Source organism: Leopardus geoffroyi, chromosome C1 (assembly GCF_018350155.1).
Source record: "Leopardus geoffroyi isolate Oge1 chromosome C1, O.geoffroyi_Oge1_pat1.0, whole genome shotgun sequence".
In the NCBI taxonomy this organism is placed as follows: Eukaryota; Metazoa; Chordata; class Mammalia; order Carnivora; family Felidae; genus Leopardus; species Leopardus geoffroyi.
The window spans coordinates 21961895-21976282 of NC_059328.1; the positions used below are offsets into that span (position 1 = coordinate 21961895).

Here is a 14388-nt window from a genome sequence, read left to right on the forward strand (position 1 = left end):
AGAGAGAGAGAATGTGAGCGAGCAGGGAAGGGGCGCAGAGAGAGGGAGGCAAAATCAGAAGCAGATTCCTCGCCGTCAGTGCGGAGCACGACACAGGGCTTCAACCCAACCAAGATCATGACCTGAGTGGAAGTCAGATGCTCAAGAGACTGAGCCACGCAGGCGCCCCCTTGAAGTGGCTTCTGATACAACATTATCAGGAAGATTAAAGGTGCTTCCTGGAGGAACACTGGATACAGTCCCCCACCAGCTGTGGAGAAGGTACACTGGCTATGCTCTGCGGTATGTCCCTCTGAGGCGATCCCCAGATGCTGCTTGAACTCCTCAAGACTTTTACCTTGAGCTCTGGAAACAGAGCCAGTGGTTAGATGGCTCACCAGTCACTACGAGGCAGCTGGAGTCTCTGATTTGTCTACATCAGGTTCTATGCCAGCAGTGCAGAGCCTGCTTGGGGTTCTCTCTCTGCCCTTCCCTCACTCTTCCTCCCTCCCTCTCTCTCAAAATAAATAAATTAAAAAAAAAAAAACTTAAAAAAAAAAAAAGGCCCAAAGGTTTACCACCTTCAAACTGGTACACCGTGTAAAAGGACTACCAAGCTAGGACCTCCTGGGAGGTCCTAAAAAGAATTATTGAAGAATTGGAAAAAAACAAATGAACGCCCCCCCCCAACTTCTGGAAGATGATACCCCAAAAGTAATGTAATAGGGAAAGGTGTTGATTTATATTTTTTTATGATTCTTGTTTGAAACATTGCTGGTTCTCTAATGTTTGCTCTTCCAGATTTAAGAAAAAATTTTTCTTTTAAGCTATCTGTGACTTACAGAAATTGGTAAAAATATTCCTTTGTAAACAAACATAAAATATAAATATTTTCCTCCCTACTCCATCCCTCCAAAATTCAGAAACTCTCAGTGCATATTCTTATATTCTCATGGCAACATAAGTATTTACATAAGTTCAATAAGGCCCTGTTCTCCCTCTGACAAGACAGTTGGAAACGTTAGATTACCAAGACTTTGGCTGGAATGTCCTATTTGAGACAGACATGCGGAGACTCACATATGACAGGCAGCTCTCAGGAACTAAGGGTGACTTGATGGCACCAACGAACCCTTTGGAAAAATTGGCCGGGTAACTTTTGCTTACAGGGTTGCTGGTAGCCTTATCAGGTGAGTAAAGAAGGTCACTTCTTAGCAGGTACGGGGACCTCAGGATACTTTGGGAACCTTCAGAAGAGAGGACTTCATCCGAAACTATAGGCATTGCAGGCAGACTCTGAGGGCAAGTATTTGGCTTGGCTGTTTGGCCTTGAGAGGCTGTTAAGTTCCAGCAAAGCTGAAAAGAGGCTGAAAAGTTCCAGCCAAGCAGAGGAAAACAAAATAAAAGACAAAAACCCCCCGATATGGCCAGTCACATTCTCGCCACCCTTATGTAAATAATGAGGCCGACTTTGTTAAAGCTGGACAAAATAAATTCGTCTTAATGTGCCTATCTTTGGAAATGAGGGTGATTTTAGAGAAATTATGCGTCAGTAACATACCTTTGTAGATGTTCGATCAACTGAGTGTTGTTTGCCTATAAAGCTGGGCTGGACTCTGAATTCTGGTTTCCTCGAATATCTGGCTATGACTCTCCAAACTGAGGTGTCCAGTCTTCTTCCATTCTCTTGACTTGGCATCACTGGGAACTAAAACTACCCTTTTTCCTGAAGCCCTGCAGACTGAAGCCGGACGACTTGAGGTAAACTGCAGAGAAACTGTCACAACGGCCCGCGTTGAGACCTATTTGCTAATTCCTATAGACACCTTTACAGGTTGGGTTGAAGCTTCTCTATGCATCCAGAGGAGGCCTCGGAAGCTGTCAAAACACTTTTAAATGAAATAATTCCTACATTTGGATTGCCACTAACAATTCAGAGTGACAAGGGAGTGGCATGTATGGTGAAAGTCACACTAAGTGTCCAATGCCTTGGCCATTCAGTGGAAATCACATGCTCCCTGGAAAAAATGAACCCTGTACTTAAAAGAACTTTGGCAAGGGGAGCCTGGATGGCTCAGTCGGTTAAGCATCCAACTCTTGGTTTCAGCTCAGGTCATGATCTCGTAGTTTGGTGAGTTCGAGGCCCACGTCGGGCTCCGGGCTGACAGCATGGAGCCTGCTTGGGATTCTCTGTCTCCCTCCCCCGCTCGTGCTATTCTGTCTCTCTCAAATAAGTAAACTTAAAAAAAAAAAATTAAAAAAAAAAAAAACGACTTTGGCAAAAATTTGCCAAGAAACCACTTGGGAAAGAGCTTTGCTGGTTGCCCTGCTTTGGGTAAGAATAACCTCTAGAAGTAAGTATGGTGTAAGCCTGTTATAAAATATTATATGGAAGACACTTTCTATACTCTTTTCATGACTTAGGAGTTCCTGATGGGGCTCACATTAGGAAATCGGATCCTATCAGGTACATTCAACCATTGGGAAATACTCTAAGTTTGCTTCTGGCAGGTTGATGTACCCCCCTGTCCCAGATGTGCCCTTACACTGCCTGAACATGCTGGAGACTGGTGTCACTGAACACCTGGGAGAGTGGGCACCTGGAGTACCAATCCAACCTCACTGGATGGGACCTCTTAGGAGGTGCTGTTGACCCCCATTCTTCAGTGAGCTTAAGGAGAATTAAGTGGATTTACCACCACATTGAGCTGGTTCTGCAAGAATCCACAGTTTCCCGGCACCCTGTCAAGGAGAACATCAAAAAGGATCCTGCTTGGACTAGTGATGGAACTGAAACTACTATTTTGGGGAGCTGGTCCCAAGAAATCAAAGGATATTTCTAAATGCATAAAGTTTCTGTTCCTCTAACCCTGATCTAACCCCATTTCAGCTGGAAGTAACTAGAGTGGTCGTTGTCCCAATTCCCGCATGAGTGAGGGATGATCAAAAGACAGTGGGGATTGAAACCCGTAACCAACAGCATTAATAAGCATAGGTGCAACCCTTTACCAAGACCTTTCTGTTTGCCCTTAAATACCCCTCCCTCCTCCTCCAGGGAGGCAGAGTGGAACCTTGCCCTCTGGTCTCTTCGTTGGGCTGCCTCTCGCTTAAACCCTTTCCTTGCTGCACACTCCCTGTCTGAGTGATTGGCTTTCCTGTGTATCAGGCAAATGAACTTCGGTTTGGTTACACTTGGGACATGATGGTTGTCCTGTAGCTTGATGATAGGTGGCCTGCGGAGCCATCTTTTAAAATATCAGCTTCAAGGGGCGCCTGGGTGGCGCAGTCGGTTAAGCGTCCGACTTCAGCCAGGTCACGATCTCGCGGTCCGTGAGTTTGAGCCCTGCGTCAGGCTCTGGGCTGATGGCTCAGAGCCTGGAGCCTGTTTCCGATTCTGTGTCTCCCTCTCTCTCTGCCCCTCCCCCGTTCATGCTCTGTCTCTCTCTGTCCCAAAAATAAATAAACGTTGAAAAAAAAAATAAAAAAAAAAATATCAGCTTCAATGAGGTATTATTTAGGTCATTAAAATTCACCCGTGAAGGAGGGAAGGAATGTAAGGTCAGCCAAGGCCTTCTGACTGGTTATAATAAGACTATACCAATATTTATATCTGTATTGTTAGAGACATCATGTATCCATTTATATATTTTAAATAGTTTTCTTTCCCCTTTTCCTCATTATCGTATATAGGCTCTGGTTAAATTTACCATTTAGTATGGGGGTCAGCAAATTTTCTATAAGGAGACCACAAAATTATAAACAACCCTGTCCCCCTCACCCCCAAATGAGCCATGAGTCAGTTTTTTAGAATCTGAGAACTATTAAATATTTGTTACAATGATTTGCCTCTGCTGCCCACAGACAGTTCACATACGAACATGGCTGGGCACCAACGGTGGCCAGCGCGGCTCAAATTTGTAGAACTTCCATGCATCATGAAATATTTTTTTTCAACCATTTAAAAATGTAAAATTTAGGGGCACCTGGGTGGCTCAGTTGGTTAAATGTCTGAGACTTTGGCTCTGGTCATGATCTCACAGTTTGTGAGTTCAAGCCCCCTATAGAGTTCTGTGCTGACAGCACAGAGCCTGCTTTGGATCCTCTGGCCCCCTCTCTCTCCGCTCCTCCCCCTACCTCAAAAATAAACATTAAAAAAATGTAAAATTCATTCTTAGCTCAAGGGCCCTATTAAAAATAGGCAGTAGGCTGGATTTAGGCATATCCTGTGTTTCACTGACCTTCCTTTAGTCCATAGGCTGCAGGATACAAACAAGGGGTAACTAACAGAACTAGAAATGTGTAAATTACCTGAGGGGTTTTGTAGATACTGGGGAGATAGTAGGTTGACTCCCTGGACTTAAAATAAAAATTAGCAGACTTTTTAGGTTTGAGAAAAAGTAGAATTCCCATATACGCCTCCCCTCTTCCCCCCCTCTTGTTAACATCTTGCATTGGTGTGGTACATTTGTTATGGTTGGTGAACCAATAATGATGCAGTATTATTAACCAAAATCCATACTTTACATTAGGGTTTGCTATGTTGTACATTTGATGGGTTTTGATAAATGCGTCATGTCACATATTCATCGCTACAGTATCCTACAGAATAGTTTCACTGCCCTAGAAATGCCCTGGGCCCCTCTGAATCCCTCCTCCCCTTATCCCTGAACCCCTGGCAACCACTAATCTTTTTACTGCCTCTACAGTGTTGCCTTCTCCAAATATCATATAGTTGGAATCTCTCAGTCTATGGGCTTTCAGATGAGCTTCTTTCACTTAGTGATAATAACACTTAAGGCTCTTCCATGTCTTTCAGTGGCTTGATGGCTCATTTCCTGGCATTGAGTGACACCCCATTGTAGGTGGTACCACCATTTATCTGTTTTTCCACCCATTGAAGGATATCTTGGTTTCTTCCAGTTTTGACAATTATGCATAGAGCTGCTATAAACATTCACGTGCAGGTTTTTGTGTGGACATATGTTTTCAACTCATTTGGGTAAGTAGGAGCATGATTGCTGGCTGGTAATTATGAGTACATTCAGGTTTGTGGGAAACTGCCAAAGTGGTGGTACCATTTTGCATTCCCTTCAGCAGTGAGTTCCTGTTGTTCTACATCCTTGTCAGCGTTTGGTGTTGTCAGTGTTTTGGATCTTGGCCATTCTGATAGGCATGTATTGGTATCTCAGTATTGCTTTACTTTGCATTTCCTTGGTGACATATGAGGTTGAACATCCTGTCATTGGTTCCTTTGCCATCTGTATGTCTTCTTTGGTGAAATGTCTGTTCAGATCTTTTGCTTCCTTTTTAATTGGGTGTTTGTTTTCTTACTGTTTTAAGAGTTGTGTGTGTTGGATACAAGTCCTGTGTTGGATACGTGTGTAGTTTGCAAATATTTTCTTCTAGTTTGTCACTTGTCTTTCTACCCTTTCAGCAGTGCCTTTCACAGAGCAGAAGTTTTTTTAAGTTACTATTAATAAGGCCTAGTTTGCCAGTTTTTTTCGTGAGTTGTGCTATTAGTGTTGTATCTAAAAAGTTATTGCCAAGGGGCGCCTGACTGGATAAGCGGGTGGAGCATGTGACTCAATGTCAGGGTTGTGTTTGAGCACCATGTTGGGTGTAGAGATTACTTAAATGAAAATAAACAAAAAGTCATTGCCAAATGCAAGGTCACCTAGATTTTTTTCCCTATCTTGTAGCAGCTTTGTGTTCCATATTCAGGTCTATAATCCATTTTGAGTTAATTTTTTTTTGTGAAAAGTGTAAGATCTGTGTCCGGGTTCATTTTTGTCCATGTAGATATGCATTTGTTCCAGCACCATCTGTTGAAAAGGGCATCCTTTCTGTGTTGAATTGCCTTTGCTCCTTTGCCAAATATCAGTTGACGATATTTGTGTGGGTCTGTTTCTAGGCTCTCTATTCCACTGATGTATTTTATGGTTTTTTTGTTTTGTTTTGTTTGTTAGTTTCTTTAGCCAGCACAACTCTGTCTTGATCACTAAAACTTATAGTCAGCCTTGAAGTTAGTTAGAATCAGTCCTCTGACTTTGTTCTTCTCCCTTAATATTGTGTTGACTATTCTTGCTCTCCCCTTGCTTCTTTCCACATAAATTTTAAAATCAGTTTGTTGATATCCTCAAAATAACTTGCTAGGATTTTGATTTGGTTGAACTGACACTTTAATAATATTGAGTCCTTCTATCCATGAACATGGAATATCTCTCCATTTATTTAGATCTTTGACTTCTTCCACTGGAGATCTTGTACATATTCAGTTAGATTTATATACATAAGTATTCCATGGGGGGGGGGTCCTAATGTAATTTTTTTTTAAATTGTTCATTGCAATTGACTTTTGTATATTAGTCTTGTATCCTAAAAACAGCTTGATTTAGTGGCAGGAGTTTTTCTGTGAATTCTTTAGGACTTTTTACAAAGATCATATCATTTGTGAATAAATACAGTTTTATTTCTTCCTTCTCAATCTGTACCTTTTATTTCCTTTTATTGTCTTATTGTATTACTTAGGACTTCCAGTATCATATTGACTAGGAGTGGTGAGAGGGGATATCCTTGCCTTGTTGCTGATCTTGGGGGAAAGCATCTAGTTTCTCATCATTAAGTATGAGGTTAGCTGTAGGTCTATTTGTAGATTTATCAAGTTGAGGAGATACTCTTCCATTCTTTTTTTTTTTTTTTTTAAGTTTCTTTATTTTGAGAGAAAGAGGGAGAGAGCACAAGCAGGGGAGGGGCAGAGAGAGAGGGAGAAAGAGAGAATCCCAAGCAGGTTCTGCACTGTCAGCATGGAGCTGGATGTGGGGCTCAAACTCACGACATGTGAGATCATGACCTGAGCAGAAACCAAGAGTCGGATGCTTAACTGACTGAGCCACCCAGGTGCCCCGGGAATCTTCTTTTCCTAGTTGACTGTGAGTTTTTGTCATGAATGAATATTAGATTTCTTAAATGCCTTTTCTGCACCTATTGGTATGCTCATGTCATTTTTCTTCTTTAGCCTGTCATGTGATGGATTATTTTAATTGAATTTTGAATATTAAATTAGTCTTGCATACATGGAATAGCTGTTTGTGGTATATAATTCTTTTAATGCAATATTGGATTCTATTTGCTACAATTTTGTTGAGGATTTTTGTATCTATGTTCATAAATATTGGTCTGTAGTTTCCCTATCTTGCAATGTCTTTGTCTGGTTTTGGTATTGGGGTAATTTTGGTCTCATAAAATGAGTTAGGAAGCATTTCCTGAGCATCTATTTTCTGGAAGAGATTGAGAACTGGTATTTCTTTTCTTAAATGTTTAATAGAATCCCCCAGCGAACCATCTGGGTCTGGTGCTTTCTGTTTTGGAAGGCTATTAATAATTGACTTGATTTCTTTAATAGATATAGGCCTATTCAGATTATTTCTATGTCAGTTTTGGTAGATTGTTTTTCAAGGAATTGTTCCGTCTCCTCTAGATTATCAGATTTGTGGAGATAGTTGTTCATAATATCCTTTTATTATCCTTTTAATGTCCCAGGATTGTAGTGATGGCCTCTTTCATTTCTGATAGTAATAATTTGTGTCTTTTATTGGTTAGCCTGGCTAGAAGTTTATTAATAAAAAAAAATCATTCTTTGATTTTTTTTTTCTCTACTGATTTTGTTTTCAATTTCATTGATTTCTGCTCTAATCCTTCTGCTTACTTTGGATTTAATTTGTTCTTTTTCTAGTTTCCTAAGGCAGAAGCTTGGATTATTGATTTTAGGCCTTTTCTTTTCTTCCCCTCCCCTCCTCTCCCCTCCCTTCCCCTCCCCTCTCCTCTCCTCTCCTCTCCTTTCCTGTAGGCTCCATGCCCAATATGGGGCTCGAACCCATGACCCCGAGATCAAGAGTCATATGCTTCACCAACTGAGCCAGCCAGGGACCCCTCTTCTTTTCTAATAGGTGCATTTAATGCTCTAAGTTTTCCTCTAAGGACTGCTTTTGCTGCATCCCACAAATCTTAGGTTTTATTTTCATTTCGTTCAAAATCTTTCTCTTGAGACTTCTTTGACTCATGTGTTATTCAGAACTGTGTTGTTTAGTCTCCAGGTATTTGGGGGACTTCCCAGCTATCTTTCTGTTATTGATTTCCAATTTAATTCCATTGTGGTCTGAGAACATATTTAACATGATATCATTCTTTTCATTAAAAAAAAAAAAAAAAAAAAAAAAGCATTTTGTAGGGGAGGCAGAGAGGATCCCAAGCAGGCTCTGTGCTATCAGTGCAGGGCCTGACATGGGGCCCAAACTCATGAACTATGAGATCATGACCTGAGCTGAAATCAAGAGTTGGACACTTAACTTACTGAGCCACCCAGGTGCCCCTCTTTTAAATTTGTTAAGGTTTGTTTTATGGCCCAGAATGTGGTCTATTATGGTGAATGTTGCATGTAAGCTTGAGAAGAATGTGTATTCTGTATTTTGAGTTGAAGTATTTTGTCAATTAGATTGAGTTCATTGATGACACTGTTTAGTTCAACTATGTCCCTACTGATTTTCTGCCTGCTGGGTCTGTCGCTTATTGAGAGGGATGTTGAAGTCTTCAGCTGTGATAGTTGGATTTGTCTCTTTCTCCTTGCAGTTCTAGGGACTTTTTACCCCATGTATTTGATGCTTTGTTAGGTGCATATACATGAAGGATTTTTACATCTTCTTAGAGAAGTGACTTCTTTATTGTATTTATTGTCTTTATTGTATTTAATCATTGATATCTGATTATTTTTTATTTTTTTCCAGTAAGGGGGGGGTTGTTTTGTTTAAAAATCATTTTAATTTTGGGGCACCTGGGTGGCTCAGTTGGTTAAGCGTCCAACTTTGGCTCAGGTCACGATCTTGCCATTTCTGAGTTCGAGTCCTGTATCGGGCTCTGTGCTGACAGCTCAGAGCCTGGAGCCTGTTTTGGATTTTGTGTCTCCCGCTCTGCCTCTCCCCCACTCGCACTCTGTCTCTCTCTCAAAAATAAACGTTAAAAAAAACGAAAAAAAAAAATCATTTTATTTTTCATCGTAAGTGTACTCCTTAATCCCCATCCCCTACTTCTCCCATCTCTTCCCCACCCACCTCCCCTCTGGTAAACATCAGCTTATTTTCTATAGTTAAGAGTCTATTTCTTGGTTTGTCTCTCTCTCCGTTTTCCTTTGTTTTTTAAATTCCACCAATGTGTGAGATCATATGTTTGTCTTTCTCTGACTTTCTTTGCTTAGCATTACACTCTAGCTCCATCCACATCCTTGCAAATGGCAAGATTTCATTCTTTTTTTTTATGGCCGGATATTCGTGTGTGTGTGTGCGCACGCGCTCACGCGCACGTCACATCTGTATCCATTCATACATCAACGGATACTTGAACTGCTTCCATAGTTTGGCTATTGTAAATAATACTGCAGTAAACATCGGGGTGCATGTATCCCTAGTGTTTTTGTATTTTTTGGGTAAATACCCAGTAGTGTGATTATTGGATCATAGGGCAGTTCTATTTTTAACTTTTTGAGGAACTTCCACACTGTTTTCCACAGTGGCTGCACCAGTTTGTATCCTCAGCAATAGTGCACAAGGGTTCCTTTTTCTCCACATCCTTGCCAACGCTTGTTTCTTGTGTTTTTGATTTTAGCCATTTTGACAGGTTTGAGGTGATAGGTCATTGTAGTTTTGGTTTGCATTTTCCTGATGAGTGATGAAACATCCTTTCATGTGTCTGTTGACCATATGGAGGTCTTCTTTGGATATATGTCCGTTCATGTTTCCTGTTCATTTTTAATTGGATTATTTGGTTTTGGGGTAGTGAGTTGTACCAGTTCTTTATGTATTTTGGATACTAACCCTTTATTGAAAAGGTTGTTTGCAAATATATTCTTGCATTCAGTAGGTCACCTTTTGTCAATGGTTTCCTTTGCTGTACAGAAACTTTATTTTATATGTAGCCTCAATAGTTTTTGCTTTTATTTCCCATGCCTGAGGAGACATTTAGAAAGATGTTACTACAGCTGATGTCAGATTACTACTGCCTGTGCTCTCTTCAAGGATTTTATGGTTTCAGATCTCACATTTAGGCCTTTCGTCCATTTTGAGTTTGTATTTGCGTATAGCGTAGGAAAGTGGTCTAGTTTCAGACTTTTACCTGTGGCTGTTCAGTTTTCCCAATACTATTTGCTTTAAAGACTTCTTCCCATTGTATATCCATTTATTCCTTTGTTGAAGATTAACTGACCATACAATTGTGGGTTTATTTCTGGGTTTTACATTCTATTCGATTGAGCAGTTGGTCTATTTTTTGGTATAATTGTAAATGGGATTGTTTTCTTAATTTCACTTTCTGCTGCTTCATTATTAGCGTATAGAAATCCAACAGATTTCTGTAATCAACTTTGGATCCTGTGACTTTACTGAATTCATCTGTCAGCTCTTGTAGTTCTTTAGTGGAGTCTTTAGGGCTTTCTCTATATTGTTATCATGTCATCTGTAAATATTTTACTCCTTCCTTACCAATTTGGATGCCTTTTATTTCTTTAAAAATTTTTTTCTTAGTGTTTATTTTTGACACACACACACACACACACACACACACACACACACACACAATCCAAAGCATCCGAAGCAGGCACCAGGCTCTGAGCTGTCAGTATAGAGCCTGATGCCGGGCTCGAATCCATGAACTGTTGAGATTATGACCTGAGCCGAAGTTGGATGCTCAACCGACTGAGCCACCCAGGCACCCTGCCTTTGATTTGTGTTGTCTAATTGCTGTGGCTAGGATTTCCAATACTATGTTGATAAAAGTGGCGAGAATGGGTATCATTCTCGTTACTGACCTTAGAGGAAAGCTGTTTTTTCGTCAATGAGTATGATGTTGGTTATGGGTTTTTCATATAAGGCTTTTTATGTTGAGGTATATTCCCTCCACACCTACCGTGCGGAGGGTTATTATTATTATTTTTTTTATCATGAATAGATGCTGTACTTTGTAAATGCTTTCTCTACATCTGTTGAAATCAACATATGGTTTTTATCCTCTTGAGAAGCAATCACAACTGATTTGCAAATATCGAACCACTTACATCCTGGGAATAAATGCCACTGGTTGGTTGTATGTAACTCTTAATATTGTTGGATTTAGTTTGCTAAAATTTTGTTGAGGATTTTTGCTTCAATATTCATGAGACATTGGCCTGTAGCTCCTTTTTGCAGTGTCTATCTGGTTTTGGTGCCAGGATGATACTGGTCTTATAAAATGAATTTGGAAGTTTTCCTTCCTCTTGTACTTTTTGCAATAGCTTGAGAAAATCTAAATGTTTGGTAGAATTCACCTGGGATGAGCGAATTATTGATATAATTTATAATCTACCACATTTGTTGCTACTTTCTACTTATCCTTGTTTTGTTACATTTTTGTCTTCCATTCTTTTTTGGGGTGGGGGAGGGACAAGAGGAGATTAAGTATGGAAAAAAGTATGTGTGGACTTTGAGCATCCAAAGAGGTTATAGAGGAGCTTTGTATTTCTTTGGCTGCTTCCTACTTTGGGGAAATTTCTTACTGATTGCATTTATTGCGGGCATCAATGCACATTTCCCACTGTAGAAGCTAAAATGAGCCATCCTTCTCTTCACTCCTTGGCATCTAGAATGTGGGATGATGACCTGGGCTTAGACAAATGGGTGCCCCCAGGCAGGCCTTGATCAAATGATGGGACAGTTAAAATTCACAGAAGCGGGCCAGTGGCATTGTCCTGCAGCAACTCAGAAATTGTTCCAGGAAAGCAGATGGTCTTGTAGAAATCCTGCGTGACTTAACCTAAATTCAAATCCTAGCTGTTAACTTCAAATCTTCCTGTAATTATACCACAAGTGATGAAATTTACAAGGAAGGAGAACCTGAGAAATCGAAAAATTAAGCCTAGCTTTGTCACTAGCTATACATTGGGAAAATCACTGCACGTTTCTTGAGTTTTTGTCTTCACCTTTTAAAATGGGATTACGTACGAACGTACATAAAAGCACCTAGCTCATAGCAGGTGCAGGTCGACAAATGAATCAAATTCAGGGCCTTCCTCTTTCAGCTTCCCAAGATTATTCTTCCCCTGGGCCATGGTAGATGAGGTCAGGGAGAAAGGGCAAACACTATGCAACTTTACCCTCAAATGTTATTGTGGTCTCCGGTTGACCTTTTCTAAGGGGTGGCAAGGGTGCTTTGCCTTGAACGCTGGCCCAGTATCTGGTCCACAGAAGGCACTTAGTACTGATACTAAGGCAAGCCCTGGGATCCTAGTCTATAAACATGTTCTGTAAGAGAGGCCTTCTCAGTCTTTTCATACACTATTCCCAGTGCCTGGCATACAGAAGGCACACACTCTGATGATATCCAAACACTGCCGGGGGCAGGACAAGTTCACCTGCAACTGAACCTCACAATACTGACCCCAGGGTGGTGTGAGAACAAGATGAAACAGGTTTGTGAAAGTATTCCTCTCTGGTGCATGCCTGGAACCCAACAGATGAGTTTCCATCTGTCTCTTGATTTTTAACTTTTTAATATAAATGAATTTAAAATTGCTGGGGGAAAAACAAATGCCAATCCCTTCTATGTGCAAACGGAATTTCCATCCTTTACACTTTCCATGTGCTAATAAATTCATTTGGTTAGAACTAATGTGCCCGGACATTTGAGTGAGTGCTTCCCAATGCTCGTGTAAATGACAGGGTGAAATTATACAAACGTGACGGAACTATGTTTAGAATATGGATGAACAGGAAAAAGCCTGGAAGGGAATTTGGAAAGAACTGCTGTTAGGGATAGTAAAATTAAGTTGACTTTTTAAAAATTGGGCTTAAAAATTTTTTAACTTGTGAAAGAAAAAAAGCCCAAAGAAATGTCCCCGTCTTTATATTAGGGAATGAATGCTGGATTCTCCTCACCTACTGGAGACCAACACGAGGTCTGAGGCCATGGGAATTCTGATTGGGAGCTACCATCTTGTCATGATGATGCAAGAATGGAGGGAAAGCTCCAGGGGGTTTGAGGTTCCAGTCCCTGAAGTTCCACACGTTTCCCAAACTGAACTCGCTCAACTTCGTCTTTCCCATTTCTCAGGCTTCACGAACACCTCTGACACTCCTTTCCCCAGGTCACCTACTGAACCCTTCTCTGTCGCCTCCTGCCTTGTTCAGGCCCCACATCACCTGCAATTACGTTGACCCTTAATGCAGGGATTAGGGGCAGTGTCCTCTTTACAGTAGAAAATCTGCATATAACTTGACTCTCCCCTACTAACAGTCTACTGTTGACGGGAAGTCAGCGAACCCGTATCTTGTATGTGTTATATACTGAATTCACACAGTAAAGCAAGCCACAGAAATATTAAGAAAATCACAAGGAAAACAGAGTACTGTATCAAAACCCAGGTATGTGTGGGCCTGCACAGTTCTCAGCCATGCTGCTCAAGGGTCAACTGTATTGCCTCTCGGATTGCTGGTGTCCATGCATTTGGGCTCCCAGGATGCACGTCAGACCAACCTTGCAGCACCTAGCTGTACAACCCTTACCCTCCTGTTTAAATATTTCCTTTGTTCCCAATGTTTATAGGACAAAGGCCAAATTCCTCCTCCTGGTATCGAAAGCACCATGACCCAATCCATCTGCCAAACTTGCTTCTTATTCCCGATCATCATACCCCACGTTCCCTGGGCACCTTGCCCTGTGCTTTCCCAACTCTGTGGCTTGGTGCACAGATGTTTTGTTTTTTGGTTTTTACAGGAATGCCTTCCACCCCCACCTCTCTAGAGGTTCAGCCTAAGTGCTAGCTCAAGAGATCTCTGAACTGAGATGAAGTTATAACTCCCTCCTCCGAGTGCCCGCTTTGCTCGGACGCCTCAGTAGTCCTTTAGGGGCCGAGACCAGATTGGAAAGCACCGTGCCTCTGGTCCTTTCTTCAGGGCCAGGCCAGACAAGTAATGCAGAGAACGAGGGGAACAAAGGTAATCCGGTATCGTTTTTCTTCCTGGCTTTTGGTCAGTCCAAATCCTAAGGCGATGAGGTATCGCTTCACATTCACGGTGAGAAGTGCAACGAACAGTCTAGAGGAGAGCGCTGTTTGTGAAGAAACCATCTGGTGATGCTCTGAGTTCCCTACCTGACCCCTCTCTCATCAGCCTGGCCATAAATAAGCTTCTTGAGAGGAAGGACTGTAAATTCCTAAGAAATCTGTCTTTATTCTGTTGGGTGAGAAAAATCCTTTTAGGAACAAAGGGCGGCTCCCTACCCACGCATGGGTGACCTCCAGGAACAAAACAGCCATGACACGAAATTTTTATGCTGAGAAAAGAAATTAGCAAGATAACTCAGGAAAATGCAACTCGGATTCAAACACCATGA

At 41.3% G+C, this 14388-nt stretch overlaps 1 protein-coding gene across 1 annotated transcript in view; it reads left to right on the plus strand.

Moving 5' to 3' along the window:
• The window catches only part of LOC123599912 (collagen alpha-1(I) chain-like), a 30590-nt gene extending 16636 nt beyond the window's left edge, over positions 1 to 13954 (plus strand). Inside the window, exon 3 of the mRNA XM_045482388.1 lies at positions 13771 to 13954. Within this exon, the coding sequence (XP_045338344.1) occupies positions 13771 to 13817 (47 nt within the window). The 3' untranslated portion in view covers positions 13818 to 13954. The remainder of the gene's footprint in view (positions 1 to 13770) is intronic.
• The last annotated feature ends 434 nt before the right edge of the window (positions 13955 to 14388 follow it).